We start from the raw sequence: 15,192 nt of genomic DNA, 5'->3' as shown, positions 1-15,192 counted from the left end.
TTCTTTGAATATGATTTCATTCGTCCCAGATGAAATCGGTGGTTTGCCTTCTTTGATACCAAGTCATCCTCTCCTTTGTATCGAGCATACAGCTGCTGTCTTTGTTTAGACTGTGTTTGAGGGTTTGTTTTTTTTTACTACACACATACAATCACGCGCACACACACACACGCACGCCCAGTCTGTGAAGGCCCATACAAGCGTCTCCAGTCAGTACAGTTTATTAGTCAGCTGGGTATTTTGGAAGCAGAGCTGTTGGGCTGCTCTGTTAGTCAGTGCCGTTGTGTCTCCATAAATGTCCCTTGTCTCCCCGTCAGATAGCTGAATAAACAGTTCATCCTTGTTAGCATTTCTATGCAAAAAAAAAATAAATACAAACCACTTAAACATGCCTGCATCTCAAGCAAACCAAGACCAAGTAGAGAGATGGAGCGAGAGGACAAGTGGAGAAGAGATTTTTCATTCTTCCATAAAATCCAGTTGGATGACCTTATCAATGTGGTTGAAATCAATGTAACAATACTGTTTTTTATATATTTATCATGATATGATTCATGAATGCAAAATCATATGGCAAATAGTCAAATTATTTCTAAACCAAATGGTAATGTTAGGTGTGAGCTAAAGCAAAATTGTCAAATAATATTCCTTCTGAAATTTGTAGTTTTACAATACATGCCTGGTTGTTTAGACAGCATGTGTGTCATGATATCCCAAAAGAGCGATATCATCACAATATGATTCGACTAAAAGATTATGAATCATATACAGTAATATTGCATCATTGCCTAGCGCTGGTTTATTGATTGATTGATTGATTGAGTGAATGTGCCTCTTTTGTTGCAGCTCTACGACAAGATCAACACCAAGTCCTCCCCACAGATCAGAAACCCCCCAAGTGATGCTGTGCAGAGAGCCAAAGAGGTGAACAAACACACCCGCACATACACACTCTCTCTCTCTCACCCATACGAAGACACTCACTTTGCACACACACTATAATGAGACACACATATGCATTGAGAGGAGAGCATATGTCCATTTCATGCCGGCTCTGTCTCTTGTCCTGTGATATTAATGATGATGGTTGATGACAGATTCACTTCTTACGCCTCTCCTCCTGTCCTGTCAGTGCTCCGGCTGTATTAACCCCTCTGGCCTTCTGCTCGCTAAAGCTCTAACTCTGCACCGCAGTGGATCACTCCGCTTACCTGCTCTGTTCATTTATAAGGCAGTTCTCAAATTGGGGTTCAGGGCCCACAGGGGTCCTTCAGGCCCTTTCAGGAGGCCTCCGGTAAAATAGAAAGTAGTTTAATTCCACGTTGTTTAATTCACCAGAGATGATCCCAGTACATTAGACTCAGGCGAATGCAATATTAAATCGGCGACAGAATCTTCTCATTCGGGTTCTCGGGACGAAATCTTATTAAAGTGGGAGTGTGTGATCTAATATGTGTATTTGAGGCATGAAAATATTGAGAAACCCTGATCTTGAGGAGATGTTCAGGACCAAAAGCACTGCCATATGGGAATACTCATTTCTAGGACATGGGCTCAATAAAACACATCACATCTTGTTCTGTGCTGAATCACACTTAATATTGCGCAAGGGTTTTCCTGGGCCGTCATGAGAATAACTAATTTACTTGAAGTGGAAAGTTGCAAAGGTCATTCATGCAATTTATGAACAAGTTTTATAATCCTAGGGCCCATGAAACGCATTTAAAAAAAAAAAAAATCTCTAGTTTAAAAATTACGTGGGCATCAGTGATGGGAAAAAAAATCACTTTTGCCGATTCATGAAATGTTGACCTTAGAGATGAAAGCTGGAGATTTGAAGTTTTTTTTTTGTTGTTGTTGTTTTGTTTTTGTTTCTTTTAAGAAAGCAGAATGTAAGTTTGGGGTTTAAAGGTCCACAGACACATTTCTGATCTCTGCGCCTGTTTCTTTAATGCACCGTCGTGCATAGTGCTGCATATATCAAGCTATGTAAATGTTTTCCCAAAATGTTGGCCTCACCAACACGTTTAAATCAGAATAGGTCTGGACAAAGAAAGAAATTTAATTTTTGCGTTATTAATATTCATTTATTGAGTCCTTTCTAGGGCTCCCTTCAAACTTTCATGACCTTTTGAGCTTTAGTTGTACATGCGCCAACTCCCTCTGACTCAGTCCCATTGTTAAAGCAGTTGCACCACAGCCCATTACCCCACTTACAGAAAGCTGTATGAATAAGGATCTCCGGCTTATTTGTTTGACCTTCCTCATTAGAGATGCTGTTGGATGTATCAGACACACATGCATACATAAACACACACACACGTACACACACACACCAGTACTGCATTTGTGGGCTTTTAGTGTGGTGTGGTTTGTTTCCTCTGAAAGAGGCCTCCCTTGTGATCTCCAGGTTTTGACCTTAGCCAACACAAATTCACATACGCACCATTAGCTTGGGCTTATGTGTTCAGCTCACAGTGCACTCAAACACGTCAGTGGGATGTTGAGCTGGTGCTTGACTAGGAGTGTGAGAGAATGTGTGTGCAAGAAAATACTGTGGATGTGTGTGCTTGTGGGTGTGTGGAATGAGAATTGTCAGTGTAACGTGTTTGTGTTGTGCGCTTTGTTGAGGGAGCAATTAAAAAGTCTGAATAGGGAGGGAAAGGGTGAAGGCTGGCGTCTTAAATCCCAGCTGTGTTAGCGCTGGGAAAGCCATTGAGAGGAGCCAGGCTCTGTTTTATGTGGCTTTGGTTCATGTCAAAGAGACCTGGCTAATTAACACAGCTCTAGTACAATGTGTCCGAGGAGTCAACGTCTGCTTATAGAACCAAGTCTGGCTCACATTTTCCTACTTAAGTCAGTCTAGGTGGATCAAGAGATCTGGATGGAGCCGCACCAGATGTGATGGTGTCTGCGTTGGGCGTCAGGGAGTGAAACAGCATTTTACTCTCGCAGTCACAGATTTTGTAGCCTCCTGTGGTTTATATTAATTTTGATTCATTTTCTCCCGACAACTCCGCTTTACTGGCACTTAAGAATCACAGTCGCTCTTCTTCATCTTCTCTGCAGGACTGCCTCAATAAAGTTTCACCACACACAAACTCTCCATCTAATACCGGTCAGGCATGTAGGGACTCTTTCTTCCTCTTTCTCTTCCTCTTCTGCTTCGCCTCTGTCTCCCCAGATTCACTTTGGCTGACACTGAAACGCTTTGAGCCAATCAGACTGCAGCTTCCACTGGACTTTTTGGTGTCTGACCCAGCACAGCAGGGCGAATGTACTTCACACTACAAGAATCATGAGCCATGTCCTAACATAGCACTAACACACCTTATACGACCTCCAGATGGTTTACGTTTTAGCTGATGACCTAATTCTTTTTGAGAACAAAGTTACGCACGTCAGCTCCAGATACTAATCCCACAACTTCCCACTTCACGGCTTATTTCAACTTGGCTGGCAGTGTTTAAAGGCAGGGGGCGTACTTTTACTCTCCCCTGACCTCTGTCATCATTGGCTGTTCACTCTTGACCCCTGAACTTATGAGGACAGTCAGCAACCTGTGTAACTCTTCTTCCTGTGTCTTCCTTCACAAAGAGTTCCTCCCAAGACGGAGCAAGTGGCGCTTTGAAACATCTGGAATGTGTAAGCCCCGAGACCTCTTCACACCACTGCCACATCACTACACAGACGAACAGGACAAAACTGGTCGGCTTGGCTTTGATTCAAGCGTTTGAGCTGGTTTGGGTGACATGGGGATGTGAACACTGACAACAGAGAGAGAGGAGCTGGAATACTTCACAGCTTTTTAGTCATGGTGTGAATAAAATAGGAAAAACAGGGATATCTAAAGCACTGCAAAAAAATAAGTTTAAGGAACAGTTCACCCAAAATATATGCATATACACTACTCACAAAAAGTTAGGGATATTTGGCTTTCGGGTGAAATTTATGGAAAATGTAAAAAGTTCACGCTACAGTGATATTATATCATGAAAGTAGGGCATTTAAGTAGAAGCATACACTGGTGATTTCCTCATCTCAAACAATTTCTTGAAACAAAAGCCAACAACAGTGGTGGATATACCACAACAAAAAATGTCAGTGTCAATAACTTGTCATGTGCCCTTGAGCATCAATTACAGCTTGACAACGACGTCTCATGCTGTTCACAAGTCGACTTATTGTCTGCTGAGGCATGGCATCCCACTCTTCTTGAAGGGCGGCCCTCAGGACATTGAGGTTCTGGGGTACAGAGCTCCAGCCTCCACATGGCGACTCAGCTGATCCCATAGGTTTTCTATGGGATTCAGGTCTGAGAAAGTGCAGGCCACTCCATCTGAGGTACCCCAGTCTCCAGCAGCCGTTCACTAATGATACGACCTCGATGAGCTGGAGCATCAAACACCTGATGTGAATTTTGCCGTTAAACTCCTTGTTAGAGAACAGCAACTTGTGCAAAAAGTACTGAAACATTGAACAGTTGGACATGTGCATTCAAAAGTTTACAGAAGGTCACATTAAGTTCACCTGTAAAGGTTATAATGCATTTTAGGTTCATCCTGAAATTTCACCCGAAAGCCGAATATCCCTAACTTTTTGTGAGTAGTGTATACATGTAAAAGATACTTCCCACTTACTGCCCAAGAGCAATCAATCCATTCAGATATGTGTGATTTGGTGAGGTTTCCAGACGGCTGCGATCCTCCCTGTCTCCTGGCACTCCGATACAGCGGAGTTGGATAGTTCATTTGTCGAGCTCGAGCCACTCCTGCACACTGGAAGCCTCGCCAAATCAAACAGAAATTATCTGTATGGATAGAATGCTCAGTGTATTTTTAGTGAATTGTCCCTTTATCAGCCTTTATTCTGATTGGCTGGCCGTACTACCGTAATAAAGTTTTTCACAAACACCTAATGTGTTTTGGCACTTTGGTCTTTGTCAAAGGGCTGTGAAGGGAGAGCGAAACATTATCACGGTGAAACATGACACTGTGTAGCCTCTGTACCTGTGTGTTCAAACATTGTGGATCTCAGTGTGACTTAAAAAAAAAAAAAAAAAAGACAATAATGCAGGCTTTGTTGAATTTGCATGAGTAGATTTGCCTTTGGGTTCAGTCAAAAGTTGCGTGTGCCTTCCAGAGGATGTAGCTCAGTCGATAAAGCGTGTGGTTGTTGATCTGTTTGTCAACTCTGGCTGTATGCATGCACTCAGACACATACACACCTACACACACTACCAATAATAAGAGTTGGAAGTGCTTAATAACTCCTCAATGCCATGTTCATTCCTGCACACACACACCCACACACACACACACACACACTATACATACCCGCCCCCTGAGAGACCTCACCTCTACAATGCCACATTCAGCAGCCAGGCGCAACATAACTGGAGCTGACATCAAACCGGGTCACGTCAAAAGTGCAGGAGGAGGGGCAAAGCCTTGACCAGATTCCTTGACGATTTGAGTGAGTTAGTAAAATAAATCCGCCTCTGATTGGCTGCGGTGACGTGGGAGGCGGGGTCAGGGACAGTTTCGGAGGGACTGTGAGGTCGTGGATCAGTGTGTGCCGGATGTTTCTCCATTCTCGGTTGTCTCTGTTGCAGGTAGGGGTGATTGTGTGTGTGTGTGTGTGTGTGTGTGTGTCTGTGTGCACGCATTTGTGTGTGTGTGTGTATGTGTGTGTGTGTTCAAGCATCAAGAATGACTGCTGTGGTTCCAGCTAGAGTCTGATGATGTCTCTCCTCTCTCCGCTTCCTCAGGTACTGGAAGAGATCTCCTGCTACCCCGAGAACCACGACGCTAAGGAACTCAGAAGGATACTGACCCAGCCGCACTTCATGGTGAGTCCAAGAGACACACACACACACACACACACACTCAGCTCAAGGCCCTCATCTTCGTCATACCTCTCAGATGGGTGCAGGAGGCCTTTAACCAACATTCAGAGCTGCTGACTTCGACATTCTTGGTCCCAGCAGGATCCGAGCATCTCCGTCTGACAGACACCGCTGGCCTCTCGAGTCGTTCAGCAGGAAACGCGCGTCTGTGTCTTGCAACTCTTGTCACACTGTAACTTCCCCCTCTTCCAGAACAGGGGCAAAGGAAGAGAGGAGAGGAGATAGGAGCAAAGAGAGCGAGAGAGAGAGTGAGAGAGACAACTGCATGAGTCAGAAGCAGGCTTTTTCAAGTTTATTTTCTACACACACACACACACACACATACACATAAACACAAGCACACACACCCCGGCTGCAGGCGACACAGTAGAAGTCTCCTAACAAACAAAACAATGCTCCCCTTGTGGAAAAAACACACTCTCCTCTCCAGAGCTTTGCACTGACTGAGAGAAACGAGAGAGCGGAAGAACAATGCAAAGGTTTTTGCTCTGTTGGTGTTGTTTGTGTTTGTGTTTGTGTTTGTGTTTGTGTTTGTGTTTGTGTTTGTGTTTGTGTTTGTGTGTGCACCGGCATGTGTGCATGCATGCCCCAGCAGCAGCATCATAGATTTCAGTTGAACCAGGTTTTTTTTTAGACTGATAGTGTTTCCGATATATATTTTTTTAACTGAAGCTGCCAATATTTATGCCAATATTTTGTCAGTGCTCAGCGTCTTTCAATATGCAGTGACTGAAAAAAATAAAACTATTAGTAGAGTAAAATGAAATGTTTGAATGAACAAAATGAACAAACAAAGCATTCCAAACCCAGAAAAAAAAGATGAGCGATCCTGTCAAAAAAATTATTAAAAATCTCCAAAAACATCAAGAAAATAACCTCTTTAATATTGGAAAAGGAGGACGTGGATATGCTAATGTCTGGTATTAAAAAAAAAAAAAAAAAAAAACAGCAGATATCATTGCCCCCATCAGCTAACCTTACTTTATAGGTGGTGTGAAAAGCAACAGGTGAAAAAATAGTTGCCAAGCTTTTTGTTTGCATATGCATTTCCATATCATTTTCAAGTCTTTATTCAAAAGGTGAACACACTAAACTGTATGCAGCCGTCATTTTGCTGGTGTGTATTCGTCACTGGGGGGTGCAGGGAGTTGAAAACTGTGTGTGTGTGTGTGAGTGTGTGTGTGTGAGCAGCAAGGGTTAATCCAGTCAGGGGAAAACAGTCATCCCAATGCTGAGTGCAGAGTCAACAGCTCCCCTACTAATCCTATCACGTCAATGCGTCTGATCCCCGCCTCTGATCAATGGCCTGCTCACAACCAGACAGACAGACCAGCAGCGAGGGAGGGAGCAAGGCGCAGGGGGGGAGGGGAGATGAGAAAAAAAAAAAAATGAAAGAGAAAATGGGGAGGAGATTGTATCAAAATGGAGAGAAAAGATTAGGAAAAAGATTAGTGGATCGAGAGGGGGGAGAAGAGGAAGAGATGGAGCGGGTGCAGATTGTGAAGTGAGGGATGAGGGGAGGTGTGGATGGAGGCCACTAAGACGTGTCTGATGTGGTGTGCTGTGACGGGTCAGAGGCCCTGCTCCTTCGTACTCCTGGATCGGGGGAATATGACAGAGGGAGAGAGAGAGGGAGAGGGAGGGCAAGGGGGGGCACGGTCATGTACTACATTCCAACACAAACACAAGGAAAGGAAAGTATGTCTGCTCCTCCGTTAGCTCTGTCGCTTGTCTCTAGTGAGAGCTCAGTGCAGACAGCAGCAGCCGACTATTCCACCGACCCTGGTGAGGATTTTGTTTTTTTATGTGTGGGTTCTTGTATTTCTATGCCTGTAAAAGCCAGATGTCTTCACTGGGGTAGAAAGGAGAAGAACAGTCCCACGACGTTGTGGACAATTTGCCAGTTCTCACTTCTTCAAAGGGGCAAGTTCAGGGTTAGAGCTCGAATTTACGGGTAAAAGTTGCAATGAAACGGCATTTTTGGAGCCTCTTCCTTCCTTACTTCCTGTTGAAACAGGTGCCTGGGACAGGACTTAACATGGAACAGCATATCTGAGTGTTTTGAAGTGTAAGCCTAAGCCAAGGAGTAACCAGACAGGGAGGGAAAAGCAGTTTTATTTCAAGGGAGGGCTTAATTGTTCAAAAATATGTTTTTGTTAGTTGAGATTTTAGCTCACCTGCTGGTTCAGCATGATGTCATAACTGAAGATGTACTGTTTTGATGCAAATTTGATACAAATACATTAAATAATGTAGAATTATATGTATAATATATATAAAAAATACAAAAAAAGTTAAAAAAGTATAGGTGTTTGTTAAGTAGGTGAATATTTTTGCATGGGAAATCAACAAAGAAATTGAAATAGTGATTTTTCATTTCATTGTGATTTTAATTGTAGGATTAAATTTAGGCAAGGGTTTAGGTTCATGTCGTGGAAAGGCTTAGGTTTTAAAGGGAATTAATGTAATCAAGCTCCTCACATAATGCAATACATGTTAACCTTCAGATGCTGTTGCAGATGTACAGACCAGCTTCTTACATGCTTTTTGCACGTGTGCTGCATTGGTGCTCCACCCCTGAGAGGAATTGCTTTTCAAAATCCCATGTCGCTCATGCAGGACAGTATGGCCTGTATGGCCTGGACATTTTGTGTCCATAAAACCACTGTACAGTGAAACGCCTGTACTTTGGAAACTGTACAGCTGCTTTGGAATGTCCTTCTTCCCTCTCCTGCTATATTTAGACAAGGTCTGCTAGGTTTTCTCTCCTTGTCTTGCATTTGAGCACTTTTTAGAGCGCAGGCACCGCCCAGGAATTGTAGTCATTGTCTGGATATTTCTGAAATGATCACTTCACAGCTGAGGAGGTTGTTCAGAAAAGTTGTTTTCTTGAGAGGATTTGACTGCGGGCTGCCAAGCTGATCTTAACGTCTCTCTCCTCTCCTCTCTGTCGATCTCTGTCGATCTGTTGCACTCACTTTCTCTCACTTTTCTCGCTCTGCTTTGCCGTGTTGCTCTCCTACACTCACTCAAACACATCCACACAGCATGGAAGGATTAGTTAACCCCTTAACCCTGTCCTCATTATGGCACAAGCACACACCCACACTCTCTCTCTCACACAAACACACACACACACACACACACACAGACCGTACTTCCTCTATGTTTTGGAATTAGAAGTTTTCCTCTGTGCATGATGTACTTTGACATGGGGGTTAGAGACGCTGCCATTGCCTTCATGTCTCTGCCTCTCTGATCTGCTCTCCTTCCTTGGCTGAGCGTGCCTGTGTGTGTGCGTGTGTGTGTGTGTGTGTGTGTGTGTGGCACTGAGGAAAGTCAGTGACAGGTTTCCCCTTTGTTGTGGTTTGATTGCTGTCTTCTGAAGTTCAGACTGGTTTGTTAAAGTGCCACTCAGGCTTCTGCAGCTGTCAGAGCAGTCGAGTCGAGCGCTCCGCGGGTGCAAGGCACCGGCAGGCGCCGCAGCGACAGAGGAAACGCCGCTTTAACTCACACAGTCAGGAGGGTTACACACAAAAGGCGGCTCTTGGGAAAGGTGTGTTGCCTTGAAGAACAACAGAGTAGAGATTCAGACAAGGACGTTATGGAATCCCCCTGCTCCTCAGCAGTGTGACTAGAGAGTCTAACATGGATGCCTGGTTCATGTTTTCTGAAAAGTGTGCATACTGACCACATACCTGCAAACTCTAGTACTTAAGTGGCGCTGTAAGAAACTCAGCCCTGAATCCCCATACAAGAGGAAGAATAGTAAATTCTAGGTGCATTACAAACTTCCTAATTTATGCCTTTCACCCCTTGTGGGGCTCCGGCCACCAGCAAAAGCCTCTGTCAGGGGCCATTTTCTACAACTGCTGCCAGGTATATCCTGTCCTTTCAAAATCAGCTTCGACATCACGTCTCCAGGTGTTCACAGGAGTCCATATTGGGGCCTTTCTGGTGATGCTGGTGGTCAAGTTTCCAAAATGTCTGTCCTATCCATCTCCATCCTCTTTTCCTGCTGTCTTCCTCTGCTGATAGCTGGTAGTGTTTGGCCAGGTGACTTTGGCGATTGAAGTTCTGGACTTTATTGATGGTAGACTCTGTATTCTGTAAAGCAAACTCGAAGAAACTTCACTGAAAGACAGAGTAAAGCTTTGGCGCCACGTGCTTCTTCATCAGAGTCACCAGAGAACAATTAGAACCACCAATACTGGTTGTTCTTGGTACGTTGATATGCAGTAAATTATTTGCCTTGTGATTCATGTGCTCTAGTTTTTCCCTTCGGTTTCGCTGGAGTTTGCTGATTCAAGGTTGCCCCATTCTCAGAGCACTGGACTGATCTCCATTGAACAGATTGGTTGTTGAAGCTTGTGGATTTTCTGTATTTCAGAGACTTTGTATTCTACCAGGTTTCTGCCCCATAAAGCAGAACCGACCTCACTTTAGATTGTATAGTCTAATCTTAGTGCCTTTTGTGTAGTGCCCTTCACATCATTTCAAATTTCAGGGGCAGCACAATCTCACACGCAGCCCTCAACTGGAGCCAACACACTCTTTAGTTTGAGAGTTACATCATTTTTGACCCTGCACGTCCTGTAGCTTTTGTTTCCGTGTGAAGTGTTGTTTAATATTTGCGCGCATGTGTGTCCTTGTGTGTGCTCGTGTGTGTGGGCTCCCAGGCCTTGTTGCAGACCCACGACGTGGTGGCCCACGAGGTTTACAGCGACGAGGCCCTGAGGGTGACCCCTCCGCCCACCTCGCCCTACCTGAACGGAGACTCCCCAGAGAGCACCAACGGAGACATGGACCTGGAGAACGTCACCAGAGTCCGTCTGGTCCAGTTCCAGAAGAACACAGATGAGCCCATGGTATGCACACACACACACACACACACACACACACACACACACACACACACACACATTTAATCACACACATGTAGGGCTGGATGATACATGGATGTTATTATTTGATGATATATGGAGGTGATGTTGCGTTTAGTTGTGTGTGGGTGTGGGCGTGTGTTGGTGTGTGTGTGTCTGCAGCTTATCTCACATACTACCGGGCCTATCAGCCTAATGTTTTTTGTGCAGTATTGACTGGATGATCAAGGACCTCTCATCGTTGTGATGATTCAAAACCTTTGAAAAACCTGTTTTTACCACAAGTGAGAGGTAACTTCTCATCTGGGGAGATACGCCTTGCAGAGAGCTGCACTCTTCTAAAATTGATATTCTGATATGAGAGTAGATATCGTGGGATTTTGGATATTGTAATATCATGTTATGGTGTAAGTGTTGTCTTGTCTTGTTGTCTTGGTTTTAAAGGCTGCATTATAGTAAATGGATGCAATTTTCTCAACTTGTGTGTGTGTGTGTGTGTGTGTGTGTGTGTGTGTTCATGCACGCAGGGTATCACACTGAAGATGAACGACTTAAACCACTGCATCGTGGCAAGGATAATGCACGGGGGAATGATCCACAGACAAGGTACGCTTCTGCCTTTCACAGCTGACATTTATGCCTACACCTTGATAATGGATGCTTTATAAATGCCCCGCTCAAGGCCGCTTCACACAAGCTGGCTGTACAGGCAGCGATCTCAGCAATGTGGGGCCCACACAGTCCTTTGCTCGCACACTCCTACACACCGTTCATCCAGGTGGGCAACGAGCCATGCCCTTGTTAACCACTCAGCATCATAAAATTTGCCACTGCATGGCTCCACGGAAGAAGGTGGCTTGTGATTTCATTAAGTGGTTTGTGGGAAAAACAGTGACTTGTTGTCAAATATGACAGCTGGCGTGGACATATGGCAGCGCTTCGCTGTGATGCTGCATTTACTCTGCAGATTAATAAATAGCTAACATACCAGTCGGCATTTCAGAATGTCAGTCAACCACAGCGGCAAACAAACCTCTCAGTGGTGATTTTGATAAACCAGAGGTTCAACTTCTAGTGTGCACTGATACAACAAAAACTCATCTGTTGAACAGTAGTGGAAGTAGGCGTTGGCTGATATTTCATATCACGAATATCCCGGCCAAAGTTAGTGGCATTCACCATAGTATCCTGATAATCATTAAAATATGCTTAAAGTTCTTAAAGTGGCACTAAAACATACCTTACTTTTTGTTAAGAAATAAATATTTGTATTGCATCACAGATAGAACACACATCTTTTTTTGGTGAACATCCTTCTTAAACAAACAAGGACAGATTCAGACTTCCACCAACACTACATTAACATCAGACTACGTCAGTGGGCTAGACAGCTTTTTCAGGTCACTCAGGTGGGAATACTCACCATTATCCCACTTTACAGTTATCCCGATAATGGAAATTCACCATGATCAACTTCTTGTGACCGTCCCATCCCTATTTGGGGCCAAATGCTATATTTTTCAGTGTCACGGGACCATAGCCAGTTGTTTCAAACTTGTTTTTCAACGAGACAGCATCATGATATTGACCAAGCCAAATTCTGACTGTTCATTTTCTGTAATTTCAAACTGTCTTCTCAGTTGTAGTTTGTAGAAACTGTAATAGAAATAGGAACGCTAGGAGGTGGACAGGTGTATACACATGCATTCATTTGCATTTTGCCAGCCTTTTCAAACATCTGGTTTGTTTTTACTGCTGCGGTAGAAGGTAGCAGTTGGTTTACTGCTACAGTTTGAATGCAGCGTAATAAATGGCCACTTGATTAATTAGGCGGTAATTGGAACAGTGCCGCTATTACAAGGGCTGTTTTTTTTTTTTTTTTCTCGACTATGGTTAGCCATGTGATAAGAGCGATCGAGGCTAATGAATCACTGCTTTGACACTGTAATGAAGAGTAAAGGTCTGATGACTCCACATATGTCTCTCCTGTCCCTCACTGTTTCTTCTTCCCTCTCCATCCCTCGCAGGAACGTTGCACGTAGGAGACGAGATCAGGGAGATCAACGGCATCAGCGTGGCCAACCAGACTGTTGAGCAGCTGCAGAAGATGCTGGTGTGTGTGTGTGTGTGTGTGTTTGTGTGTGTGTCGGAATGTTTTGCAAGCTGGTGGTCAAGACTCAATGTGATGTGAAATGGTTTAGTGTATCTGTTGATAGGGATGTAACGATTCGCTCAACTCACGATGCGATACGATTCCCGATGGAGGGTTGACGATTCATGATGTAATGCGATTTTATCATGATTTCCTTAACATGAACTTGAAGACAAATTATATAGCCAAGAAATATTTTTTCATTCAAAATGAAATCTTTTGAAAGACCACTTGGTGTACATCAGAACTTTATATTAGGTTCTCAGTTCTCAGTTAACACAGCAGCTGCCAGTTGGAATTATATTCCGCCATAATACAAAAGAAAACTGTAAAATACTGCACTAGAAAACTTGCATTTATCGTAAACTGTACCTAAGAGAAACTATAAGTGCAAGTGCACATAAAACCGTTCTTTAAGCTGCCAGCTGGAATTATATTCCAACTTAATACAGTTGTCCCTCGCTATAACGCGGTTCACCTTTCGCGGCCTCGCAGTTTCACGGATTTTTTTTAGTGCAATTTTGCGTGTTTTTTTTTTTTTTTTTTACAGCGCATTGTGTTCTGCGTCCTGATTGGCTAAGGGACTGTAGACCATTGTCAATCAATCTCCTCCGTGCCGTGTCTCCTGTACAGTACAGAATGCGTTCATTCTATAATACTGGACTTATTTTTCTACGAAGGTTTGAACTTTGAGTGTTTAAACAAGAGAGAAACGTGAGAAAATGTTAATGCCTGTCTGAGAAAAGTGTATAAAGTGTGTAGTGAGGGGTTTTACAGCCTTAAAACATCTATAATAATTGTAAAAAATAAAGCTGACTACTTCGTGGATTTCGCCTATTGCAGGTTACGTAACTCCCGCGATAAACGAGGGACCACTGTATTGCAAAAAATATTTGAAATAGGCCTACTGCACTTAGAAAAAACAAAGCTGCACATGGGATCTGTACAATAGACTGTACATTAGACTGCAGCCTAATCTACTTTAAAATTCAAATACAATCAGCAGCTAGATGTAAATCCCATCTTCAGTAACAAAAAATGAATGGTGGACTTCTAAACACCATTAAACACAATACAAAATGGAGCATCACGATTCATTTCCGTTTTCCTCGACGTACATCGCGGCCCCAAAAAAATCGATTTTTAACTGCATTGCGGTTCATCGTTCCATCCTTATCTGTTGATCAGATGGTTTGTGCTGTTGCTAAATCAGCGACGCGTCGTGTGCTGTATTGAAGATAAGGCACAGCGGTCACCACGTCTGCCTGTGTGTTTTTGTTTGTTTGTGTGTGTGTGTGTGTGTGTGTGTCCGCAGAGAGAGATGCGAGGCAGCATCACCTTTAAGATCGTGCCAAGCTACCGGACGCAGGGCTCCTCGTGTGAGGTAACACGCCCCTTCCTCCTCCTCCTCCTCCTCCTCCTCTCCTCATCTCTTTAGCACTGTGTTTGAGCTCCTGATCTGGTTACTAACCGCTCGCCTGGTTACTGAGCGTGTGTGTGTGCGTAACCAAGTGTGATGTGTGTGTGTGTGTGTGTGTGTGTGTGTATGGGGTGTGCTCTGTGTGTGTGTGTGTGTGTGTGTGTGCGTGTTTTGCTGGGGCTGGGTCAGATATTCAGCACACCAATTTCACAACCAAGATACCGGAACCCCTTCCCCCCTCCGGTCCAGGTATGAGCCGCACCTCTCTGTGTTATCCTGCTCTGCTGCTGCCCGCAGACCAAACACCTCGCCTGCATAAACACACACAAACACACACACACACACACTCACACATATAATACAGCCAGTACACAGATACACATTAAACAGGAACATGTTCACGTGATACACAAACCCTCAGACCGCCCGTCCCTCAAACACACCGATACAGAGGACCAAAATACTTGAAATTAAAACGTAGTAACTAACAAGGACACACCTCCTCATTTACATTGTGCATGCAGTTTGAGCCAACCGCCACTTATAATTTATACGTTTTAATAATTTGAAGTCTCGCTAGAAACTTCAGTTGCCATTTCATTTTTCTTTGGAGTTGAGCGTGGGCAGAAATCAAAAATCTGAATCAAAAATCACAATAACCTGGGCTGAGCACCTCAATATGGATGTTGCAGGGATGACCTTTGGTGCATTCCAGTTTACACACAAAATCTTTTTGATACACGGTCATTAGTAATGTGTGTAAGATGACTAAGCAGGTAGAGGCAAATAGTAAAGCTGGAACACTCCAGTAAGTTCAGAAAATTGTATG

At 43.8% G+C, this 15,192-nt stretch overlaps 1 protein-coding gene across 22 annotated transcripts in view; it reads left to right on the top strand.

Annotated features, from left to right (window-relative positions):
• The window catches only part of caska (calcium/calmodulin-dependent serine protein kinase a), a 132,303-nt gene that overhangs the window by 102,480 nt on the left and 14,631 nt on the right, over nt 1–15,192 (top strand). For 7 of the 22 annotated variants that reach the window (XM_030080645.1, XM_030080648.1, XM_030080654.1 and 4 more), the window contains 6 exons: nt 847–924; nt 5,771–5,851; nt 10,588–10,776; nt 11,319–11,397; nt 12,819–12,904; nt 14,259–14,327. In XM_030080645.1, the coding sequence (XP_029936505.1) occupies nt 847–924; nt 5,771–5,851; nt 10,588–10,776; nt 11,319–11,397; nt 12,819–12,904; nt 14,259–14,327 (582 nt within the window). Of the gene's footprint in view, nt 1–846; nt 925–3,597; nt 3,646–5,770; nt 5,852–10,587; nt 10,777–11,318; nt 11,398–12,818; nt 12,905–14,258; nt 14,328–14,552; nt 14,613–15,192 lie in introns of all 22 variants that reach the window. The other 15 variants (XM_030080635.1, XM_030080637.1, XM_030080638.1 and 12 more) reach the window with 3 other exon arrangements.

Source organism: Myripristis murdjan, chromosome 21 (assembly GCF_902150065.1).
Source record: "Myripristis murdjan chromosome 21, fMyrMur1.1, whole genome shotgun sequence".
NCBI lineage: Eukaryota > Metazoa > Chordata > Actinopteri > Holocentriformes > Holocentridae > Myripristis > Myripristis murdjan.
This window is presented reverse-complemented; position numbering and strand designations above follow the sequence as displayed.